The sequence below is a fragment of the Talpa occidentalis genome, unplaced genomic scaffold (assembly GCF_014898055.3).
Source record: "Talpa occidentalis isolate TD23 unplaced genomic scaffold, MPIMG_talOcc4v2.1 talOcc4.15, whole genome shotgun sequence".
Taxonomy (NCBI): Eukaryota; Metazoa; Chordata; class Mammalia; order Eulipotyphla; family Talpidae; genus Talpa; species Talpa occidentalis.
Window position 1 is genome coordinate 38,072,389 of NW_023601543.1, and position 22,694 is coordinate 38,095,082.

Genomic DNA, 22,694 nt, shown 5'->3' on the forward strand with positions numbered 1-22,694 from the left:
TTTAAACAAAAACTTTAAATTCAATACAATGTGATTTATTCTAGACAGTAAATCTAACTTGCTACAATGATTGGGATGAGGACATCAGTTCTTTATGTGACAAAATAGGATACTAGCAAAGGTGTATATTTTTTCTAACAGAAATATATTAACTTCAAGTTTTCTAGAAAATAATTTAGGTTTTATACATAGAGCATTTTTTAAGAACAATAAACTACTTTAAAGATCAATATAATTCAAAGACTTTTGTAAAATTACAACATGATTTATATATTAAAATACATACTTCATGAGAGCTCATACATTTAAATTAAATGACTTAGTTCCTTCATTGTGTAATATACGAAGCTTTATGAATGCAGAAAATGATTATAAACATGTTGCTTTCAATTGTTATTTTGTAATAAAATTTAAAGATTCCCTATAAAGTTCTTCATATTCTTCAGTTTAAAAGTTATTGTGGTCCTAGAATAAAATTTTAAAATACATAATTTCTATAGTACAAAGCTCTGGTAAGTAATTTTAATTAGCTCTGATTGAATATACTCTACAGATTACATCTATAGCAATTTGGTTGTATGTTATTGAAAGTAGGGTGAAACTGAGAAATGAATTATAAATTTCAAGTTTGAGCCAGATCATGGAAGATTTTAAATGCAAGACAAGGATGTCTGGACACTTTCATTAAGTGATGAGAAGTCTGGAGTAGATGATGTTATTATCAGAACAAAATTTTAAAAATCAGGGCCTGAATTAAGGGGGCAACACTGGTAAGGGAAATAAGCGATCTATTTCGAAGTTGGAAACAACAGAACGTGTACATAGGTAGCAATGAAAGTGATAGAGAAGGATCATTTTGAGGGTTTGCATGACATATTAATATGGTATTTATAATTAAGAATCCATTATTTTCAGTGCTTGTGAGAGAGGAGATTTGACTGCAGAACTGTATTAAAGGTTTTGTTTAGTTATACAGTATTAGTAATAATTATCATTTATGTAGAACTCTTTACAATTACTGAAAAAAAAATCTCGTTTGAAGTTCTGAACAATCCATCCTCTCCACCTTAATAGGAAGTATCTGAATTTTAAAGAGAAACATTGACCTTCCAAGGTCATACTGGGTGTTTATTGTATAGGTAAGCTAAATCCCAACAATAGTCTGATTCTTACAATATTTTTACTTTTGCTGGTTTCACAAATTTAATATTATTCAATGCCACATTATATGACTACTATTCTGGACATAAAGTTACCACATGCTAAACAGGTTGTGTAAATAATAGTCAGAAACTTGAACTGGAAGTCAGGAAATTAACATTTATCACCTTATCCTTTTATTTTTTTTAAAGATTTATTTATGCATACAAGAATGGAGGTACAAGCCAAAGGTGCAGGAGTTGGGGGGTGAGAGGATTCACCAGAGACAGAGTGGGGAACAGAACAGGCAGATTGACTAAAACACACTGCTGAGGGGAGCAGCGGGCGAGTCAGGAGAGGTCTGCTGTGCCATGTGGGTTGCTCCCTGGCCGGGGATCGAACTCATGCTGCAGTGGCTGTGGTTAGCTTCATAGGTTGTATCTTAACCCCTTGCACCATCAGGGAGGCCCTCACCTTATTCTTTTAAAATCTAACTGCACCACCTTGGACAAATCACCCTCACATTTTGAATTTAAACTTAATGTGACATTTGATGATTCTAAAAATAAGTTAGCCTTGTCAATAATTTTCAGAATAATTTATTTCCACCTGCTATATTTAAACATTCAGCCACATAACTGAAAGGGTTTTAAAGTTAGCATTGTTGTCTAGAGCAATACTCAATATTTCTAGACTATTATAAAGAACACATGATATGGTTCAAGAGTCAAGACTATTATATGACTCAGCTCGAATTAAGCAGTTAATAAAAGTAGGTTTCCTAGACCCCTGATATGAAAAACCTGTTGTATGGGGGAAATATATAATTTGATTCAATTAGACTTGGGAAATATTTTAAAGATCTCTTAGACCCACATTTTTAATCTAAAAAATGGGTATAATACCAATAATATATAGCTTTTTGTATTGTTCTTATGTTGTCACACAGGCAAGATTTCATATCTTTTTTATATCTGAGTGTATTCAATTCTGTATGTTTACCACAATTTCTTAATCCACTGTTATGTCCTTGGAGACATAGGCTGTTTCCATAAATTGGCTGTTATAAATAGTGTTACAGTGAACACAAGAGTGCATCTACCCCTTCAAGTTAGTGACCTTGTATTCCTCAGTAGAAAGCTATGTGAATCTGCTGGATTATGTGGTAGCTATATTTTTAATATTTTAAGAAACCTCCATATTGTTTTGCATAGAGGCTGGAACAGTCTATATTCTCAAGCACAGTGTGTAAGAGTAACTTTTTCTCTACATTCTCACCTATCTCTTTGTTTCTGGTCTTTTATGATAAGTGATGATGGGTACTTTTATTATCACAATGATCATAGAAGAAAAATTCCCCCAAATTTATATCAAGCCAAATTCAACAATGCATTAAAAAGATCATATATCATGAGCAAGTGGAATGTATTCCAGGGATAAGTATGGTCAAAAATCCAAAAATTGAAAAATGTAATTCACCACATCAAAACTAGGAAGTTTATAAAATTCATATGGTTGTTTCACTAAATAGAAAGTTATTGCTAAGATTCAACATCCATGTTTTTGTTGTGGGAGAGCCACAGTAATCACACCTGTGGAGAGAAATCCTATGCAGTCAAAATATTAACCAGAATGTAAAACATTAAAAATATAAATGAATGAATGTCTCAACATCCATTTCTGATAAAAATTCCCAAAACTGGGAATAGAAGGAATACATCACAATATAATAAAAGCCATATATAACAAACCCATTTCTTTTTTTTTTACTATTTTTTCCTGTTTATTTTTTATTGAGGTAATATTGGTTCATAACATTGTGTAAGATTTAGAGGTAAAGGCCCACAACTCTTCAGATATATGTTACCACACCCTACCCACCACCAAGATAAATAAAATAGAACATAAATACACAACCATTAAAAATGTAATATTCTAGTAACAAACCCATTTCTAACTAGTGAAATTCTGAAAATCTTTCATCTAAGATCAGATGCAAGATAAGGATTCCACTTTCACCACTGCTATTAAGCTTAATATTGTAAGTCTAAGGAAGAGGAATTAGTCAAGAGAAATATATAAAAGTAATCCAAATTAGGAAAGAAGAAAAACTATCATTATCTGCAGATGCCACTACAACATAAATAGAATACTCTAAAGACTCCACTAAAAATTATTAAAACAATAAATCAGTACAGGTAAGTGGAAGGCTACAAAATAAATATATAAAAATTGGTTGAGTTCCTATATGCAAATAATGAATTAGAAGAAAAAGAAATCAATAAAGCAATCACATCTGCAATCACATCAAAAGAAATGACCACAAATAAATTTAACAAAGTAGGTCAAAGACCTATACAACAAAAACTATGAAACAATGTTAAAAGACATAGAAGAAGACACATGTATTTAAAAAATATTTCCAGGAGTTCCCATTGTTCAATTAGCCATCTTACCCAAAGTAGCATACGGATTCATTGCAATACCTATCAAAGTTTCAATGACATTTTTCAGAAAAATAGAACAAAAATTACTGAATTTCATATGGCACCACAAAAGACCATGAATAGTCAAAACAATTCAGAAGAAATAAGAATGGAAGTATCACATTCCCGGACTTCAAACTATACAACAAAGCTATAGTAATCAAGACAGTATGGTACTGGGGGGAGAGGAAACAGACACACAGATCAGATGAATAGAATTGAGAGCCCAAAATAAACCCACCCTTATATTGATAGTTAATTTACAACAGGAGCCAAAAGTATACAATGAAGAAAGGAAAGTCTTTCCATCAAACAATGTGGGGAAACTGGACAGCCACATGTAAAAGAATGAAATTACACCACTATCTCACACCATATACAAAAGTTAATTCTAACTGGATTAAAGACTTGGATGTAAGATTTCAAATAATAAAACACATTGAAGAAAGTAAAAACACTCTATGACATTGGCTTTAAGCTTATCTTTGGGGAATCCACACCAATGGTAAGGAAGACAAAAGCAAAAATAAATAAGTGGTGTCATGTCAAAATAAAAAGCTGCAGAACAAAAGAAATTACCACTAAAACAAGACACCCTACTGTATGAAGAAAATATATGCACATCGTACATCCCACAAGGGGCTCATAATCAAGATCTACAAAGAACTCATAAAACTCAACAAAAAGAAAACAAATAAACCAAACAAATCTCATACCTTGAGAATGGCTCTTATCCAAAAGACCAAAACCAACAGTCATACACTGTTGGAGGAATTGTAGACTGGTCCAACCTGTATGGAAAACAGCATGGAGTTTCCTTGAAATATTAAAAAAGATCAACCACATGATACAGCAATTCCAATCCTAGGGATCTACCCAAAGAATGCAAAAACACTAAATTGAATTGATATTGCACTCCTATATTCATTGTAGCACTATTTACAATAGTCATGTTATGGAAAAAGCCTAAAGTGCCCATTAGCAGAGCAATGGATTAAAAAGATGTCTTATACACAATGGAGTACTTTGTAACCATATGGATGGAACTGGAAGGTGTTATGCTGAGTGAATTGTCAGAAGGCAAAAAAAAAAAATACTGGATGATTTCACTCATTTGTGGACTATAGAGAAACAAAAGGAATAGATAAAAGTAAATCTAAACAACTATAGATATCTGACTGTAGAATTGTGATTATCAGATGGTTGTTTAGGGCTGGGAATTAACTAGGACAGAGTGCCCATTGAACTATGATGGAGGATTATGGGTGCTTTCCTGGTGGGAATGGTGTGGTAACATATATCTGAATATGTGTGAACCTATACCTCTAAATCATATAAAGTGTTGCAAATTAATGTCACCTCAATTCTAAAAGATACGATGTTTTAAAAAATCACATCCTCAACCCTAATTGGCAATATATTTTATTACTCTATATTTGCTATATTAGTCATACTTCATGAGACATCCATTTCCTCTATCATGTATACTGGCTGACCATAAATAAAAATCAAAGGAAACCATAAAGAGTAAAAGGGCAAGGCATAGTCATGGAAAAAAGGATCAGGGTATGTGACAAAAATAAGGGGTTCATGGAGTGTAGAAAGAAAATATGAAGAAGTAGACCTGTTAATGTTTTAAAATCTCTTTAAAATACAGTAATTAAAGATTTATTCTATGTGCAGTGTGGAAGACTTAGAAGATTGTTTTTCATATACTTCATTTGATTAGATCTGTGTTTTAGAAAGAATATTTTGATACAAGTTAGAAAACAGATTAAATGAAAGTAAGACGGCAAAACCTATTAGCAGTGGGGTGGGTAACTCAGAATGAAGACTTTAATAAAAAAGTGGTGTGGCAATGGGATAAAAGTCAGAAATATCTAGAGGCAAGATCAACAGAATTGGTCGACACTTGGATTTGACTGAAAAGAGGAAATTTTTCATTAAGATGTTTCCTGAAATGGGTTAGGTACATGCTTGTGATTTCATATTTCAAGAAATTTCGAATGAATACATAATTCATACTTGTGAGATACTTTACCAGCAATATTGATGTATACACAAACACCATCACTTTCTCACTTTTATGTACTATTTTTTCTTTTCTTTTTCCCCCCTAAACCTAGTATAATCGGGGATTTTCTGAATTGGAAAAATTGAAAGATTTTTATAATATACTTTCAGTTAAACTAGTGGGATGATTTTTTTTTTACAAAAGTAGCTGTTAGGGGAGATCTTGATTGCTTCACATGCTTAACCCCTTTTACCCTAACCCTTAGGGGAGATCTTGATTGCTTCACATGCTTAACCCCTTTTACCCTAACCCTCAGCATATCCTCTGCCATTCTCTACATTGCTTTGCTCATAGGAAGAGTCTGAGAAATATTTGAATAATCTCTTTTGAACTCATGGTTAACTCCATTATCTGCATATTCTATGAAATAAAGTTAATAAACAACACCATATTGTCAATATTGACATAATTTGAGTACAATAAAATGCACAAAACCAACACTTTAGTAAACAGGAGTCATCATTTCTATCAAATTCGTTTTTTTGCATTATTCAGAAAGACCAGTCAGTGAACAGGAATGCTAATCTACAAAGCTCTATATATAAAGCTCTGGTTAATACAACACAGACAATGAGTTATACCATCAAATGTTAGGATGTTAATGTTCTTAAAATTATTTGAAGATCCTTGATGACAGTTAAATCAGTAGCCCGTGCTGACACACATTTATGCACTTAAATTAAATCATATATAACCAGTGGTTGTGTCTCCACATATCCTAGTTGAAAGATGCTCTATAATATCCATTCCAATATATTCATAAGAAAATGCATTTATTTATTTTTAAATTACAGTTAACATAACAAAGTAAAAACATTTCAGAAGTGTCGTGAATGTTTTTGTATTTTGAATCTTAACATTCTGTTACACAGCTTTTCTTTAATTGCCATTATTATTAGCAGCTCCACTAAAAAGCAGAAATAATAAATTGTACATATTGCCCAATCTGAAGATCAAACCTATCCTCATAAATATTCCTATAGTTTACATAAATCCATAGTCTATACTAAGATGCTTATTAAAATGCATACACTGGTATGTATGCACGTATATGATTGTTCTAAATCTCTATCTTAACCTTTTGATAAAAAACACAAACCCAGGGTTTGAGATAAATATAACTGAAAATCTGACATTGTATATAGCATTAACAGAGAAATAATTGTCTGTTTTTAAGAATTTCATAGGTACTAAAATTAAATGCTACTCATGAAAAATAAAGATCACTGTAATTTCTTTTTGAAAGTTTTAAACTGTACCAAATGTGCAGAAGTTAACTACTACTGAAGGTAAATTTAACTTAGCTTTTATTTTGTACAAAAAGTAGAACCTACACTGATATTAGAGAGGAAAAGCAATTTAACTGTTTTAAATGTAATTTAATGATACTGAGTTGTTAATTATTCATTAAAAACAGGACACTTATGAAAAGAAGTAATGCAGTTACATTGGACACTAATTCAATTGAAGGAAAAAACATATGAGCATATATTCAGAATCCATGGAATATGACAGGTATTTTATTAAATGAATGGTGATGTATAGGATAATATAAGGGATACGGGATGAAGATTATAATTTGGAAGCGAAGCATATGAGTTTAAAGAGAGAAAATGACATTGGGTTTAGATGTATAATCTTTAAACAAATTGTCTTTAGTTTGAAGTATATGATTTTTTTTCAGCTAAAATTTGAAAAACAAATATATACATATATCAAACGTATGTGTTTTTATACATGCAGTAATCCATTTTAATCCCACTATATTAGAATTAATGACACATCAAATTGAAATGAATTTTTCTCTAGACATACAACTAGGTACATTGATTCTAGAGTTTGCTACCATTTAACTTTCAATTCTGACATGTCAAAGGGCAATTGTTTGCTCCTTCACATTTCTGTAATTTGTGTGTGTTTTGAAATAAATCTGTACTTAGTCTTATAAATAATTAAAATTTATGTACAAGAAAGCTGAAAATTGTAGCACTGTGTGGAATTTTGTTGCGAAATGTCATCATTTATTCTAGGTTCAGATAATAACTTTATATAGCATGTTAAACATTTTTTTCTATCTAAAATGAAATAATTAGTATTATTCTGTAATACTCAATAAAATATGTATCTCTGTAAATTCAAACAATCATGTAGCTAGACAAAACATTCCTGTACTTTTTGAAAATTCTATCTTCCCTCCAGATGTTTTTGGTATTGTGTAGACAAAACTATTATATCTATCTGAAAGAGAACTCAGCACCTTCCCTTGAATAACTTTATTTGTGTGAAAAAATGTAATTATTCAATCTGAACATCGTAAATACTTTATACAATTTTCTGCTAAAAGTCACCCAATACATAGTTCTGAATAACACAAGCAGATGAATAAAATTAATAGTGAAATTTAATCTCTCAATTATGAGCTCATAGTTTTTCAGAGTCCATGCAATTTCATTTTTGTTTTTTCCCACCTCGAATATGAAACTAGGTCTGTTTTCAAATGACACAATACTTGGCCTTTTTTAAAAATCACTTCAAGGTTATGATACTAAATTAATTATTTGGGCAGCATGTTTGAATTACTGAAAATATTTTGTGTGTGAGGTGTTCATGATAAATTAAACATCTTTAATCATAACATATTGAAATGATGTGCATGCATTTTAAAATTAAGGTTAGAACTGGTATACAACAAAATAAGTAAATTAACATTAATTTTATTTTATAGATTTCTGAATAAAAAGTATTTTCCACAAAAGCTGCATATTCATTTACTTCTAACTACTATATAGTAGAGTAGCATGTATTACCTAAACTTTTCTATAAATGAGTATCTAAAAAAACATTATTTTGTCATCTAATGTCTTTGCCAAATATGAAGAAAAAAAGAATGAAAATTTTGTATATTCAAAATTTTTGTTTTGTATTTTATTTTTAAGTAACATTGCATTATAACATTGTGTAACATTCAGGTGTGGGTCATTGAGAATTGACATGTTTACACCACATTAGGCCCATCAGCAAAAGTTCAAATCTATCCTTCACTATATTATTGTCCCCCTTTTCTCTATTTACCAACTTCCTTTCCCCCTCCCCTTCTGATAATCACTAATTGTTTTTATGGTGCAAAAGTTTATTATTGTTTTATTTAGTTCATCTGCCTGTTTAAATAACAGACACGAACAAACTTAAACATTGTTTACTTTTCTCTGGCTTATTTTCACTAAGCTATTTCTCTCTAGGTGCACCCATGTTGGTTCTCATTCAAAGAGATTTGTTTTTAAAGATTTATTTATTTATACAAGCACTGGGTACAGTCAGAGGCGCCGGAGGGTGAGAGAATTCACCAGAGCCAGAGCGGAGAGCAGATCAGGCAGACTGACCCAGTACACGGCTGAGGGGAGCAGCAGGCAACAGGAGAGGTCTGCACGTCATGTGGGACCCGCGCCCAGGGGCCGGGGATCGAACCGGCGCTGCACAGGCTGTGGGCAGCTTCATAACCCAGCGTTCAACCGCTGTGCCACCGGGGAGGCCCATCAAAGAGATCTTTTAACAGAAATTTTGATGGTAGTCTTTTTAGTTTAAAAAGTTTTTTTTTAATCAATTCTTGTTTATGAGAGGAGCTTAGATGCAAGGTGGAAATATATACTATACTTCTGTAAAATTCACTATCACTGAAACAAGCCATATATTACATGAACTTGTCAAGTCATATATCTATAAAAATAAACAATATGTATAATAAATAAGTCAATTATCACTCTGTATAAAATACCCTGCATGTATAGTTTAAAACATAACAAGATCAGAGTAATTATTTAATTTTAAAGTACATTACTTTTAAAGATTATAGAGTCTTTAAACAGAATTACTAAGTAAATTTAAAAGAAAACTTGTTATTAAAGCTTGAAACAACAACAATTAAAAAATTAGGACAGTAGTGGTGAGAGTGGACATTCTTATCTTAGATCAGATTTTAGCAGAAAAGTTTCCAGTTTTTCACCATTGACAATGATAAAAGCTGTGGTTTTGTCACAATGGCCTTTGCTATGTTGAGATATATTCCTTTTATCCCCAGTTCATCAAGGGCTTTAATCAAATGGATGCTGCATCTTATCCAATGCTTTCTCAGCATATATTGATATAATCATGTGCTTTTTGTTTCTTTTTATTGATATAGTGAATCACATTAATACATTAATTGAATTTCACATGTTTAACCATCCTGTGTTCCTGGAATAAATCCTAGTTTGTTGTGATATATAATTCTTTTAATGAATTGTGAGATTCAGTTTGCTAAGATTTTATTGAGGGTTTTTGCATCTGTGGTCAATAGGGAAATTGGTCTGTAGTTTGAATTTTTGTGCTATTAATCTAAAATATAAAATCTATCTACAATTACCTGTTTTTTTCTGTATTGAATGTTTCCTACATATCCAGTATAAATAACATCCTATGACAAAATTAATAAAATGTAAGCCTACTTCTAATTTTAAATACCACATAAAACCATGAATGTCAATATATGAGCACCCATAATGTATTAAAAAAACAAATAGCAAAATTGTTCTTTTTAAAAAAAGTAATTATGCAATACATAAAACTTTATATTACCATAGCACATTGGAATAGGATACAAAGCTAAATTTAAACAATATTTAAAATGTTAAATTAAGTTTCACACAATTTAAGGAAACAGCTATTATACAAGAGGTCTTATAGGAAGCAATTACAAAATGGCTGTAAGTTCATATAAAATTTCTTAGTATTTGCTTGTCCTGTAGCATTTCTCTTGAAATCAGATTCATATCACACCTAGCTGGGTACACACTAATAAAATCTAAACAGTGACAAGTGCAAACATAAATTATTAAAATGAGGCAGTATTATTTTGTGTTAAAATAAAAAGCTTAATAAATAACATAGTTGATTGATTAAATCTAAATTTAACTTAAAATAATCTAATGTATATGCATTTGTATATATTTGTATATATCTAAAGTAAATAAAAAGTGTATTATCATTGATATGTGGGCAGTGTGGCAAACAGACATAGAAGATGTATATATGAAAGATTAATTAGTGGATAGAATTATTTCACCACTTTTTAAAACTTACATACTTTGGATTCTAACCAAAAAAAAAAATAGTATTTTTAATAGTAAAGTGGAATTCATCAATTAGATAACGAATTTAATGATCCTAAGAGCTGCTTTTTTTTCTGATGACTTAAGATTTGCTTTCTTACCATCTTTCTTGATTCACTGACTAGACTAAGAACCAGAGAGACCATCAAGAACATATCCTTAGAAATATTCCATAAGTCCATTAGTAACAACACAACACAAGAGATGATTTCTGAGACACTGTGAATCAAACCTATAATAATAAAATTAACTAAATTAAAAGTGCCACCAAATCAATTGAGAAGAAGGAACCAATTAGGAAAGTACGTAATTTTGTTCTCTCTGGCTTTTGCAGAACACTAGTGTCAATGCCATCCATATCATTCTCAATTATAATATTCCCCCAAGCATAAGCAAAAGACAGATCAAAGAGTGTTAATAATCAAAAGCAGTGTCAATAATAACTCCTGGCCTAATTTTAAATACAGCTTAATCTCAACCATGAATGGTTTATACAGTAAAATATTTTAGTCCCAAAGAACAGGAAAGAAATCAATTTAGAGGTACCTTTCTCATGAAAGTGAATTCTGAGTTACGGAGTTACAGCTTTAAAAATAATGTATCCATTTTCATCTTTTCCAAACATGAAACTCACAGCTATTGAAAAATGTGCTTCAAAGAGATTCTGGATAAATATTTGGAGATATTTTAATCTTCATGTATACAAAGGAGTGATTAGAATTTTATTTCAGTCACAGGTGGAAACATTACTGATGTTAGGAAAAAAATGAGATATTTTCCCTCAGCTCATGTAGTGTGAAGGAAAGGAGAAACACAGATGGTCATGTTGCAAGCATCTAAAATGCATTTATGTAATAATTACATATGCGAATAGTCATGAATTCACAATAGTTTATTATGGGACATTGTGTCAGTAATTCATTTTTTGGGGATCATTCTTTCATTCACGATTAAATCAAGACTAGAGTTTGAAAACTCCTACACTTTGTATCAACAGGGTACTTTGGGAGTATAAGTTGGTTCAATTTTCATGTTCCTTGGAATGATATGAAGAAACCAAAAGTATTCAATTTATCAAAATGAAATGTTTGGAGCAATTATAAAATTGTTTTATTTTTTTAAAAAAGATTTATTTATGCATACAAAAACTGGGGTACAGGCCAGAGGTGAGGGGGGTGAGAGGATTCACCAGAGACAGAGTGGGGAGCAGAACAGGCAGATCTACTGAAATACACTGCTGAGGGGAGCACCGAGCAAGACAGGAGGGGTCTGCTGCGCCATGTGGGTTAGCTCCCTCAAGAGGGATCAAACTTATGTCGCAGTAGCTGGCAATAGCTTGAAAGCACTGAGACTTTAAGCCTTACGCCACCGGGTAGGCCCTATTATAAAAGTGTTTTAAATAAGTAACATCCACAAGGTAAATTTTAAGTGTGTTCTGTAATAGTTGTTCATAAATATGTAATATAATATTTTAATTTATATGTCATTTCTCATTGCCAGCAAAATAGTTACTCTTACTATCATTATAATTAACTAAGTAAAACTTAAAGAACCAGGTTAGCATTATTGTAGGTATAAGGAATTTTGTATTGAGTAAACAAGAACATTAAATTTTAAAAGAAACCTACTTGAAATATTAACCTATAAAGCAAATATCCAAGAATTATACTAATTTTCCATACTAAATAGAGCATAACTATCCTTACGTCAAGGAACACTTCAAATAATACACTAATTTAATGTGATACATAATTCACCAAATCCCATTCACACTTTGCAAGATGAATTATACACAATGAAACATTTGAATGAAAATTCAGAAAGCACATATTATGTCATGATTGTAGGGTTCTTTACATTCCCTTTTTGTCCCAAGGAATCAGGCTTTTTAAAGAAAATTGTTAGTAGTCTTAAGTCATAAGCAGCTTGAAACACATATTATAAAACTGGGACAAAAAATTTTTTCCTTGGTAAAATATAATGTAAACCTAATTTGAGGCATTTACTTTTGTGTAAGAACTGAATTAATCAACATATTGTGAAAGATGAGTTTATTTTAAATGGTAAACTACCCAAAGCAATAAAATATATTCAGTAATTAATGCCAGAAAAATAAAATAGATCTATTTAGAAATGACATTAGTACCTTATATTTCCCTAGGAAGTTTCAGAGTTAAGATAATATCTTCTAAAAACATCCTATCTAAACAGCTAGTTCTACTCTCATATGGTTGAGTTATGTTAATAATATAAGAAGTATCAATACATATATTTTTTCAAAATATCAGGGAGTATAAAGAACTTTACATTCCAATTTTGACAGACAAAAAAGCATTTATAGGAAAAGGAAACATAAAAAATTAATGAATAAATAAATTACTGGAACAACATGGTTACAGTCAACATAAAAACAGTAAAATTATTTTAATATCATCTAACTTAAGCGGAGTGATGGGTAATTCTTATTTTCTCAGTAATACTGTATTAATGAATAGTCTCAAAAATGAACTAAAGTGAGTTTTCTTATTGTTTGTTTCTTAGTCTGTTAAATAAAATTTTCTGTCCTGGATACTTTTAACAGGATAATTTGGGTAGTTCAGGTTCACTTCCAAACTCCCAGAGATGATGTTTAAACTCTTTAGTAATCAGACAGGAAAAATATTTACATATTTCATAATTGATCTATTAATCATTAGTTTATACTCCAAGACAACATTACATATCAAGTTGTTAATATTTGGAGCAAGTAAATGGAGAGCATAATAAAATTCATTTATCATACTGCATGTTTTCTTCCATAAGTTTTAAACGTTGCAACTAAAATTGGCAAAAGGTTCAGTGGGTTTCGTTTTTGAAGTGGTTTTTATCTGTTAGACTTTATAATGGAAATCCAGATCACAAAATTAATGAACGCAGTCAAATTTGGAAATCACAAATCATTGGAATTTTTTTGGAAGGGGAATGGGATTATGATGTTCCTAGACAGCTTTATATTTCTTTGCAGATTTCATTAGTTGATTGTCCTGGAATCAGTCTAGGACAAGAAAAATAACATGTTATCAAAATCAGATGGTGGTGTTCTAAGAGTCTCAGTCCCAAGCATGCCACATGAGTGAAATTCATATTACAAAATCAAAGTTACTGAATTTAACAATGAGCATCAAACCTATTATAACCTAATTCAGACTACTGTTATATTTTGAATTAATGTATTATACCTACTAAATGGTTACATTCATGATTCATCTTAATAACAGTTGAAAACTTTCACAGTTATTTTTACCTTCTTTCTGTAACTACAAGACTCTGCCATACCCAATCACAGAAATTCATTAGGATTTTTCTTGGTGGGGGTTAGCAGAGGAAAATAAAGTACCACAAATACAGTTGTAAGACACATATTACACATATTGGTACACAGAAGTTCCTCAAAAAAAGGGCTCTCATTTTCATTGTCTTTACTATTAAAGTGTATAGTCTTTACAATATGATAACATGAGAACTGTGTTAAGCAAGACTTGATTCATATGTGACAATATCAAACCTTATTCTAAAATATAATTATTGTTTATTTAGTCATACCAACCAAATGTTTCTGTTCATTTTAAAAGATGGTAACAAAGATAAACGCTACAATTATCTTTTGAATTTCATATTTTTAATTTCTACTGAAACATACACTGATAGGGCTTCCAGATTGCAAATAAAATCTACAACGAGGGATATTATATTCCCCAGGTATAAATTACTTTATGCCATATATACTTTTCTATATAATGAATGTTCCATATTTTTTCCAGAACACCAGTCAGAACACATCTATAGAAAATATCTGATTCCCTTTTTAAAGCATGAAACTTGTGATACGCATATCTTATAGCTTACTACAACTATTCCATATCTTTCATATTTTTATTCAAATGAGTAATGAATTAGATGTAAATATAATCTTAAACCTTCCTTTTGAAAATGTACTTCTCACTGTGTTTGAACTCAATTGGAATATTACTGCCTTCTGCTAAAAGTAAAATTTCATCCCACTGTTAAGGAACAATGAATTTTTATTACATTGACTGGCATTTTTCTCCATTTTGTGTGATATGTCTTTTTTGTTTCATTTTATTTTATTTTTTTAAAGATTAATTAATTAATTAATTAAATTTTTAAAAAAACATTTATTTATTTATTTATACAAGCACTGGGTACAGTCAGAGGCGCGGGAGGGTGAGAGAATTCACCAGAGCCAGAGCGGGGAGCAGAGCAGGCAGAAGGACCGAAGTACAATGCTGAGGGGAGCAGCGGGCAGCAGGAGAGGTCTGCGCGCCATGTGGGACCCTGCTCCGGTGGCCGGGGAGCAGCCGGGGATCGAACTGGCGCTGCAGAGGCCGCGGGCAGCTTCGCAACCCAGCGCTCAACCGCTGCGCCACCGGGGAGGCCCTATTTATTTATTTATGCAAGCACTGGGTACAGTCAGAAGCGCGGGAGGGTGAGAGAATTCACCAGAGCCAGAGCAGGGAGCAGAACAGGCAGAAGGACCGAAGTACACTGCTGAGGGGAGCAGCGGGCGGCGGGAGAGGTCTGCGCACCATGCGGGACCCTCCCCTGGTGTCCGGGGAGCAGCCGGGGACCGAACCTGCGCTGTAGAGGCTGCGGGAAGCTTCGCAACCCATCACTCAACCACTGTGCCACCGGGGAGGCCCTGATATATCGTTTTTAGAGAGACACCAACTGTATATAAATTCTTAAATGCATGAATTATCTTTCAGTGCTCCCTTTTCTTGTTAGCATTCTGCAACATCAGTGAATATATGATGTCTCTCCTAGCATTAATAAGAAATTGAGGGCTTCCCCGGTGGCGCAGCGGTTAAGCGCAGCGGTTGAGCGCTGGGTTGCGAAGCTGCCTGCAGCCTCTGTAGCGCCGCTTCGATCCCTGGCTGCTCCCTGGCCACCGGAGGAGGGTCCCACTTGGTGCGCAGACCTCTCCTGCCGCCCGCTGCTCCCCTCAGCAGTGTACTTGGGTCCTTCTGCCTGCTCTGCTCCCCGCTCTGGCTCTGGTGAATTCTCTCACCCTCCTGCGCTTCTGACTGTACCCAGTGCTTGTATAAATAAATGAATAAATCTTAAAAAAAAGAAATTGAAGAATATATAAAAATGGTGACAATCATTACAAATGCAGCACAAAATGTAAAACTTTAATTATTTTTTAGTATCATTATTCTGCCTGAGTTCACCAATTCTCATCCAGAAGATATTTAATAACTAATCTGAAAGAATTGTGATGAAATGACAAAAATAAAATTTACCTGTTTTTTAAGATGTAAAAAAATAGAACAAGTCATTTGAGAACTCACCAATTCTAAATATTCTTTTCAGTTTGTTCAATAAATGGTGCTGGCAAAACTAGGTCGCTACATGCAAAAGAAAGAAGCTTGACTACTACCTCACACCATGCACAAAAACCAACTCAAAATCGATTAAAGAACTAGACATAAGACCTGAAACCATAAAATATATAGAAGGAAATACAGGAGAAACACTACGTGGCATGCACTTCAAAAACATATTTACAGACACATCACCCAAAGCAGTGATAGTAAAGGCAAAATTAAACAGCCGGGACTACATCAGATTAAAGAGCTTCTGCACAGCAAAAGAGACAATAACAAAAACAAAGAGAAACCCCACCAACTGGGAGAACATTTTTGCACACAACACTAATGATAAAGGACTGATGACAAAAATCTACAAAGAGTTGATGAGACTCAACAAAAGCAAAGAAAATAATCCAGTCAAAAAATTGGCAGAACAGCTAAAAAAGAAATTTCTCCAAAGAGGACATGCAAATGGCCAACAGGCATACGAAAAAAATGTACAATATCACTTGTAATCAGGAAATTGCAAATTAAAACTACCATGAGATACCATCTTACACCAGTGAGAATGGCACATATTAAAAAAACTAGCAACAAGAAATGTTGGCGAGGATGTGGAGAAAAAAGGAACTCTCCTGCACTGCTGGTGGGAGTGCAAACTGGTCCAACCACTATGGAAAGCTGTATGCAGATTCCTCAACCTACTAAAGATAGAGCTTCCATGTGATCCAGCAATTCCACTCCTAGGTATTTACTCAAAAGACATAGAAACATTAATTCAAAAGGGCACCTGCACCCCTATGTTTATAGCAGCACTATTTACAATAGCTAAGCTTTGGAAACAACCGAAATGCCCAAAAATGGATGACTGGATCAAAAAGATGTGGTATGGAATATTGCGCACAGTGGAATATTACTCAGCAATCAAAAAGGATAAATTCATGCAATTTGCAGCAACATGGATGGAGCTGGAAGGCATCATGCTCAGTGAAATAAGCAGAAAGAAAAAGAGAAATACCAGATGGTCTCACTCATAGCAGGAATTTAGAAAACCTAAATAAGGGACCAGGAAAAAGACCAATTATAATAAAGAAAAAATCAAAATCAACAAGCAACCATAAACCAGGGACACACTACGGGGGGGGAGGGAGGAGGAGAGGAGGGATTAGGGTCAAAATAAGGGGGGTGCAATTGTATGGGGAATATAACCAAAATGAAAATGCATACATTGTGCAAAAAATGAAAAATGATGTAAGAATTATATAAAATATATTAAACACAAAAATTAAAGCAAAAAATACCCTTTTCAGCTAATAAAAACCATAATAACAGTCAATAACTTATTCACATTAACATTTACTTTTCATATGTTGTCTGTTTCATGAATGTCAATTTCCTATGCATAGGAAAAGATCTTTTTTTTTTAAGATTTATTTATTTATTTATACAAGCATTGGGTACAGTCAGAAGCGCGGGAGGGTGAGAGAATTCACCAGAGCCAGCGCGGGGAACAGAGCAGGCAGACGGACGAAATACACTGCTGAGGGGAGCAGTGGGCAGCAGGAGAGGTCTGCGCGCCATGTGGGACCCTCGCCGGTTACTGGGGATTGAACCGGCACTGCAGATGCTGCAGGCAGCTTTGCAGCCCAGCCCTCAACCGCTGAGCCACCAGGGGAGGCCCAGCCTAGGAAAAGATCTTTAAATAAAATAAAATGATATGATAGAGAAATTATTTTATTGACTTTTTTAAGAACTACAAAATAAAAAATAAATTTAAGAAAAGGAAAATATTATTTGGAAAATATTTCAATATTTTTTCCATTATCCAAGCCCTACTTATTGTATATTCAAGCAGTCTAGGCTCATAAAATATTTCCATGCCTTCAGAAAGAGTTAAAACCAGGGTTTGTTCTTTTAAGTACCTTCTAAAGCAAATTTATTAAAAATGATGATCTACAAATATAATTCACAAACCCTACTCTTTGTATACTTTCGAGTCACAAATTTAGCTCAGGAAGAAAAGTGCTAGTAGGATACACAAAAACATAAAATATTATTCCTAAAGGATATTTTTCTATTGAGATGTCTTCCCAATAAACAGAATAAGAGCAATAAAAATAAAAAATGAAAAGACCCTTTGAATGGTTAAATATAAACCCAAGCACACTCCAAGGAACTGTTAGTTATCTAAGATTTGCCCATAGGCAAACATGGAACTCGTTCAAACTTTAGAAATAACCACTGCCTTCCAAACTCAAAGTGCAACTCACTCTTTGCATAGACTATAATTCCATTTTACTATTTGCAGTAGCATAATTGTCGACATATTGTAACAAAATTCAACCACAACTGAGTTAGTAGCTTACCTTTACTGTGTGATTAAATGTTAATGTTTTTGTATAATTTACCTATGAATATTCTTGAATGACTTCAATTCTTAAAACCATTTCCTAAATTATGGTAACTTATTTTCAGTGTTATTTAGAATCCTTAAAAACTTCAATAGTTCTAACTTTGGTGTGAGAAACCTTTTTTTTTACTTTCACATTGCTTCCATTTGATTAAACCTGAATACGCTTCCATAAAAAAATGTATTCACTGAAATTGAGAAGAAGCTTTTTTAAGAACACAAATAAAATAATAAAGTCAATATGTGTCATGGCATAAAAGAAAAAAATTTACATGAATTCTGTCACTTGACTTTATTAAGGAAAGAGCCATATTTAAGTCATTTCACTTATAAATGTCTAGATATTTTAAAATTCCTTTTTGACAGAATAAAGATTAAAAGTACTGTATCAACTCTTGTTTACATAAATCTAGTGGGTTTCTAATTATTGTGCACTGATTACTTTGATATTAATATGCCCATGTTTTCCTTTATGACCTTTAGAGAAAGCAAACATATTTCATTTTCCAAGTTATTTTCTCTTAAGCATGTCTCCCAAAGGGCACACAATACCTTGCATAACTATGCAAATTCTCAAATGGATGTCTAAAATAGAGATCTCATATATATTTCATTCTCTGGTTTGAAGATGCGGGTGAGTAGTACGCTTTCATTTTTCTAAAGTCATTCTTGTTACATTGTGTGAATATAGCTTTTATGAACCAGAATAATGGTGAGTTCTAATCTACAAATGACACTTTTCTTGGTGGGTTTTGGGAACATCATGGTTGTGGAGGTTATTTTGACTAGTTATCTTGGGCAGACAAAATTTTTCCAACACCATTAAGTATTAAGGCCTGCTTATCAGATTCTCAAAAAACTTTACTGTGATTCATCTAGCCCCAATTGCTCTGATTCTCATGCACACAGTGGTATTTAGGGCAGTGCTAAGACCCTTTATTTTGGAGTTTTCTGGAATATTCTTTAACAAGAAGTGTAATAATGCTATGTACAGACAAAATTGCCTCTATTATAATCATCATTATACGTCCAATTTTCCTACAATCAGGAGTTACTTTTTTTTGATTTTCTAAACAAATCCATATATATATTTTTGGATACATCTACAGAATATGATTGATTCTTTTAATCCTTTGATGAATTTAATAGATTCTGTAAAACTTTACTTCAACAAGAAATAATTTTTTTAAAAGTTAGAAAGTTTAGTTGGAAACTTGGATTACCTACCAGTTTGGTGTGTACAGACACAGGGGTCTTGAAAGTTATCACTGGATAGCTGCATTCAGAAATGCTGTAGGGATCAGAACTGCTGGAGGAACACTTAGAGACAGAATCACAAGCCACAAAGGTGTTATCAAGAGGAAGTTCCTGGATAATGTGGTGCTTTGAATTTAGGGGAGTTTCAGGCTGTATCTGGAAAGTAGGCTGTGGAGAGGCAGATTTGTAGTGCTGGGCCAAATCAGGACTATCAGGCTTGAAAGTAGTAGGTGTAGTGTCCCAGTTGTACTTGCCCATGGTTTGTTCTTTCAGTTCAATGGGGAGGTCTAGTGTGACACTGTTTCCATCATTGTCGATATCGTCTGTCTTAGTCTCTTCAATAGTGACAAAATTAAGCAACAAATTCTTAGGGACATGTTTCCTCTTCTTCTTTTTCTTCTTCTTCTTCTTTTTCTTCTTCTTCATCATCATTATCATCTGTCTGTTTTCTGGATTAGGAGTAACCCATTCAGAATTCTGTTTGTTTTTCTGAGCAGCCTTAAGGTGTGGTGATTGCCGGCATCGTACTACAGCCGTTATGAAAATGACAAGGATGACAGTTATGGTACCAGCAACAATGGCAACCATGATCTTGACATAGTCACTGGTTGGTGAAGATGCATCAGCCGTCTCAATATTTTGGGTGACTGGTGTTCTTATGTTTTTGTGCACCAGTTCATGAATCAATGAAGCATTGTTCACCGACTCATTCACGTATAGATTAACAAACACAACACTGAAGAGAGAATCAGGTTGTCCTAAGTCCTTAACTTTGACTACCAGTCTGTGTAAACCAAGGTCTGCAACAACACATTTCTCCTTCAAAGTAATGTTGCCTGTTGTTTGGTCAATTATAAACAGACCTTTTGTGTTTCCTCCTACAATGCTGTAACGTAGCTCTGCATTCATGCCAGTATCATTGTCAATAGCAACTACAGTAAAGACCACTGTGCCTGGAATAGTGGATGGTAGAACTAATTCATAGGAGTAGTTAGAAGAAGGGACAACAAAAACTGGTTTGTTATCATTTACATCAACCACATTTATAGTTACTTTGGCAGTTGAAGAATGTGGTATTCTACCACCATCTTCCGCCTTTACATAGAAAGTATAAGATTCTTGCTTTTCTCTATCAAATGAAATATTTGGTCGGATGACACCAGTCTGTGGATCAATGGTAAATTCATCATTCACATCTAAAATGGAGAGAGTGACTGCAGAATTTTCCCCATAATCAGGATCAGTTACAGTGATTAGACCTACCGTGCCATGTCTTGGAAGATTTTCTGTGACATAAAAGTTGTACTCATTGTGAGTAAAAATTGGACTGTTGTCATTCTGATCAAGAATAGTTACTAAGACCGTGGCATTGGTCATTAAGGGTGGCATCCCATTATCTTTTGCCAGAACTGTGAAAGAATATTTTTCTTGTTTTTCTCTATCCATTTTCTCTACTGCAGTCAGAATGCCTGTTTGATGATCCAGGTTGAATTCAGATGGAGCATCAACACCTAGCAAGTAACTGATCTCAGCATTATGCCCACTGTCTGCATCTGTTGCACTTATTTTAGTCAACTGGGTGCCAGGAGCGTTATTCTCAGGAACAGAGAGACTTATGAAGGGCTGAGTAAAAACTGGAGCATTGTCATTTTCATCTTTCACTTTGACAAGAAGCATGGATGACTGATTCAAAGGAGGTTTGCCAGCATCTGCAGCCAGTATCTTAATGGCATATTCTCTTGTAGACTCATAGTCAAGATATGCAGCGGTCTCCAGAAGGAACTGATTACTGAATACTGGCCTTAATCTGAAAGGGACTTCATGATCTGTGAAACATGTGACTCTACTGTTATGGTCAGCATCCTTATCTGTCACAGTTATAAGAGCAATTTTGGTGTTGAGTGGAGCATTTTCTGAAAGAACCACGGTGCCATTGACTGGATTGATGATGTATCTTATATCAATTGATGGAACATTATCATTGACATCTGTAACATTTACTAGAACAATTGCTCTTGCTGGCATCAATCCACCATCACTTGCCAAAACCAGTAACTTGTGGTTTGGTGATTCCTCCCTATCCAGTGGTTCTTTGATTGTGATAAGTCCGGTGGTACTGTTGAGATGAAATAGCCTCTTGGCAATGCTGGAGACGAGATTACTGTAATAGAAATGAATCTTGGCATTTTCACCAATGTCTGCATCTGTGGCATGGAGTTGTGTCACTGAAGTACCTACAGGAACATTTTCTGGTATACTGATTTCAATCTCATTCTCCTTGAAGACTGGATGGTTGTCATTTGTATCAGCAACACTTACTTGCAAAATAGCAGTACTGGATCTTTGAGGAAAGCCACCATCTTCGACCTTTACTTTCATTACATATGTATCCTTCTCTTCCCTATCTAACTCCTTTTGAACAATCAGTTGTGGCATCTTGTCTCCTTCTGGTGTTTCAATAACATCGATCCCAAAAATACTTTGACCCTGGAAAACAAAATGAAACATATTTAATTTATGCCACTATGTAATGACAGCAGTTTTCAATTTGTGGAAATCACATGCTATAGTGTGACTCAATAAAAGGGATCCGTTTAGAAATGGGTGTCAGAAATGGGTGAGTTCTAAGTCCCAATTCTGATTATAACTAATATTGTGAGTACAGTGAGTTGTTTAGCAGGTCTAGGAAGCTGTAAAACTAGAAAATTTGGAAAGAAGATGATCTAGTTATTTTTCAGGTCCTAACATTTTATGGTACTATATGTAACTCATATATATCAACTATTAAAAGTGAGGCAAAGGACCTCAATA

The 22,694-nt window shown here is 33.4% G+C and overlaps 1 protein-coding gene across 4 annotated transcripts in view; it reads right to left on the bottom strand.

Annotated features, from left to right (window-relative positions):
• Window positions 1–22,694, bottom strand: part of PCDH11X (protocadherin 11 X-linked) — a 248,463-nt gene that overhangs the window by 159,515 nt on the left and 66,254 nt on the right. For 2 of the 4 annotated variants that reach the window (XM_054695654.1, XM_054695655.1), the window contains exon 3: window positions 19,854–22,370. In XM_054695654.1, the coding sequence (XP_054551629.1) occupies window positions 19,854–22,370 (2,517 nt within the window). Of the gene's footprint in view, window positions 1–4,342; window positions 4,418–13,816; window positions 13,879–19,853; window positions 22,371–22,694 lie in introns of those variants that run through there. The other 2 variants (XM_037512216.2, XM_037512217.2) reach the window with 2 other exon arrangements.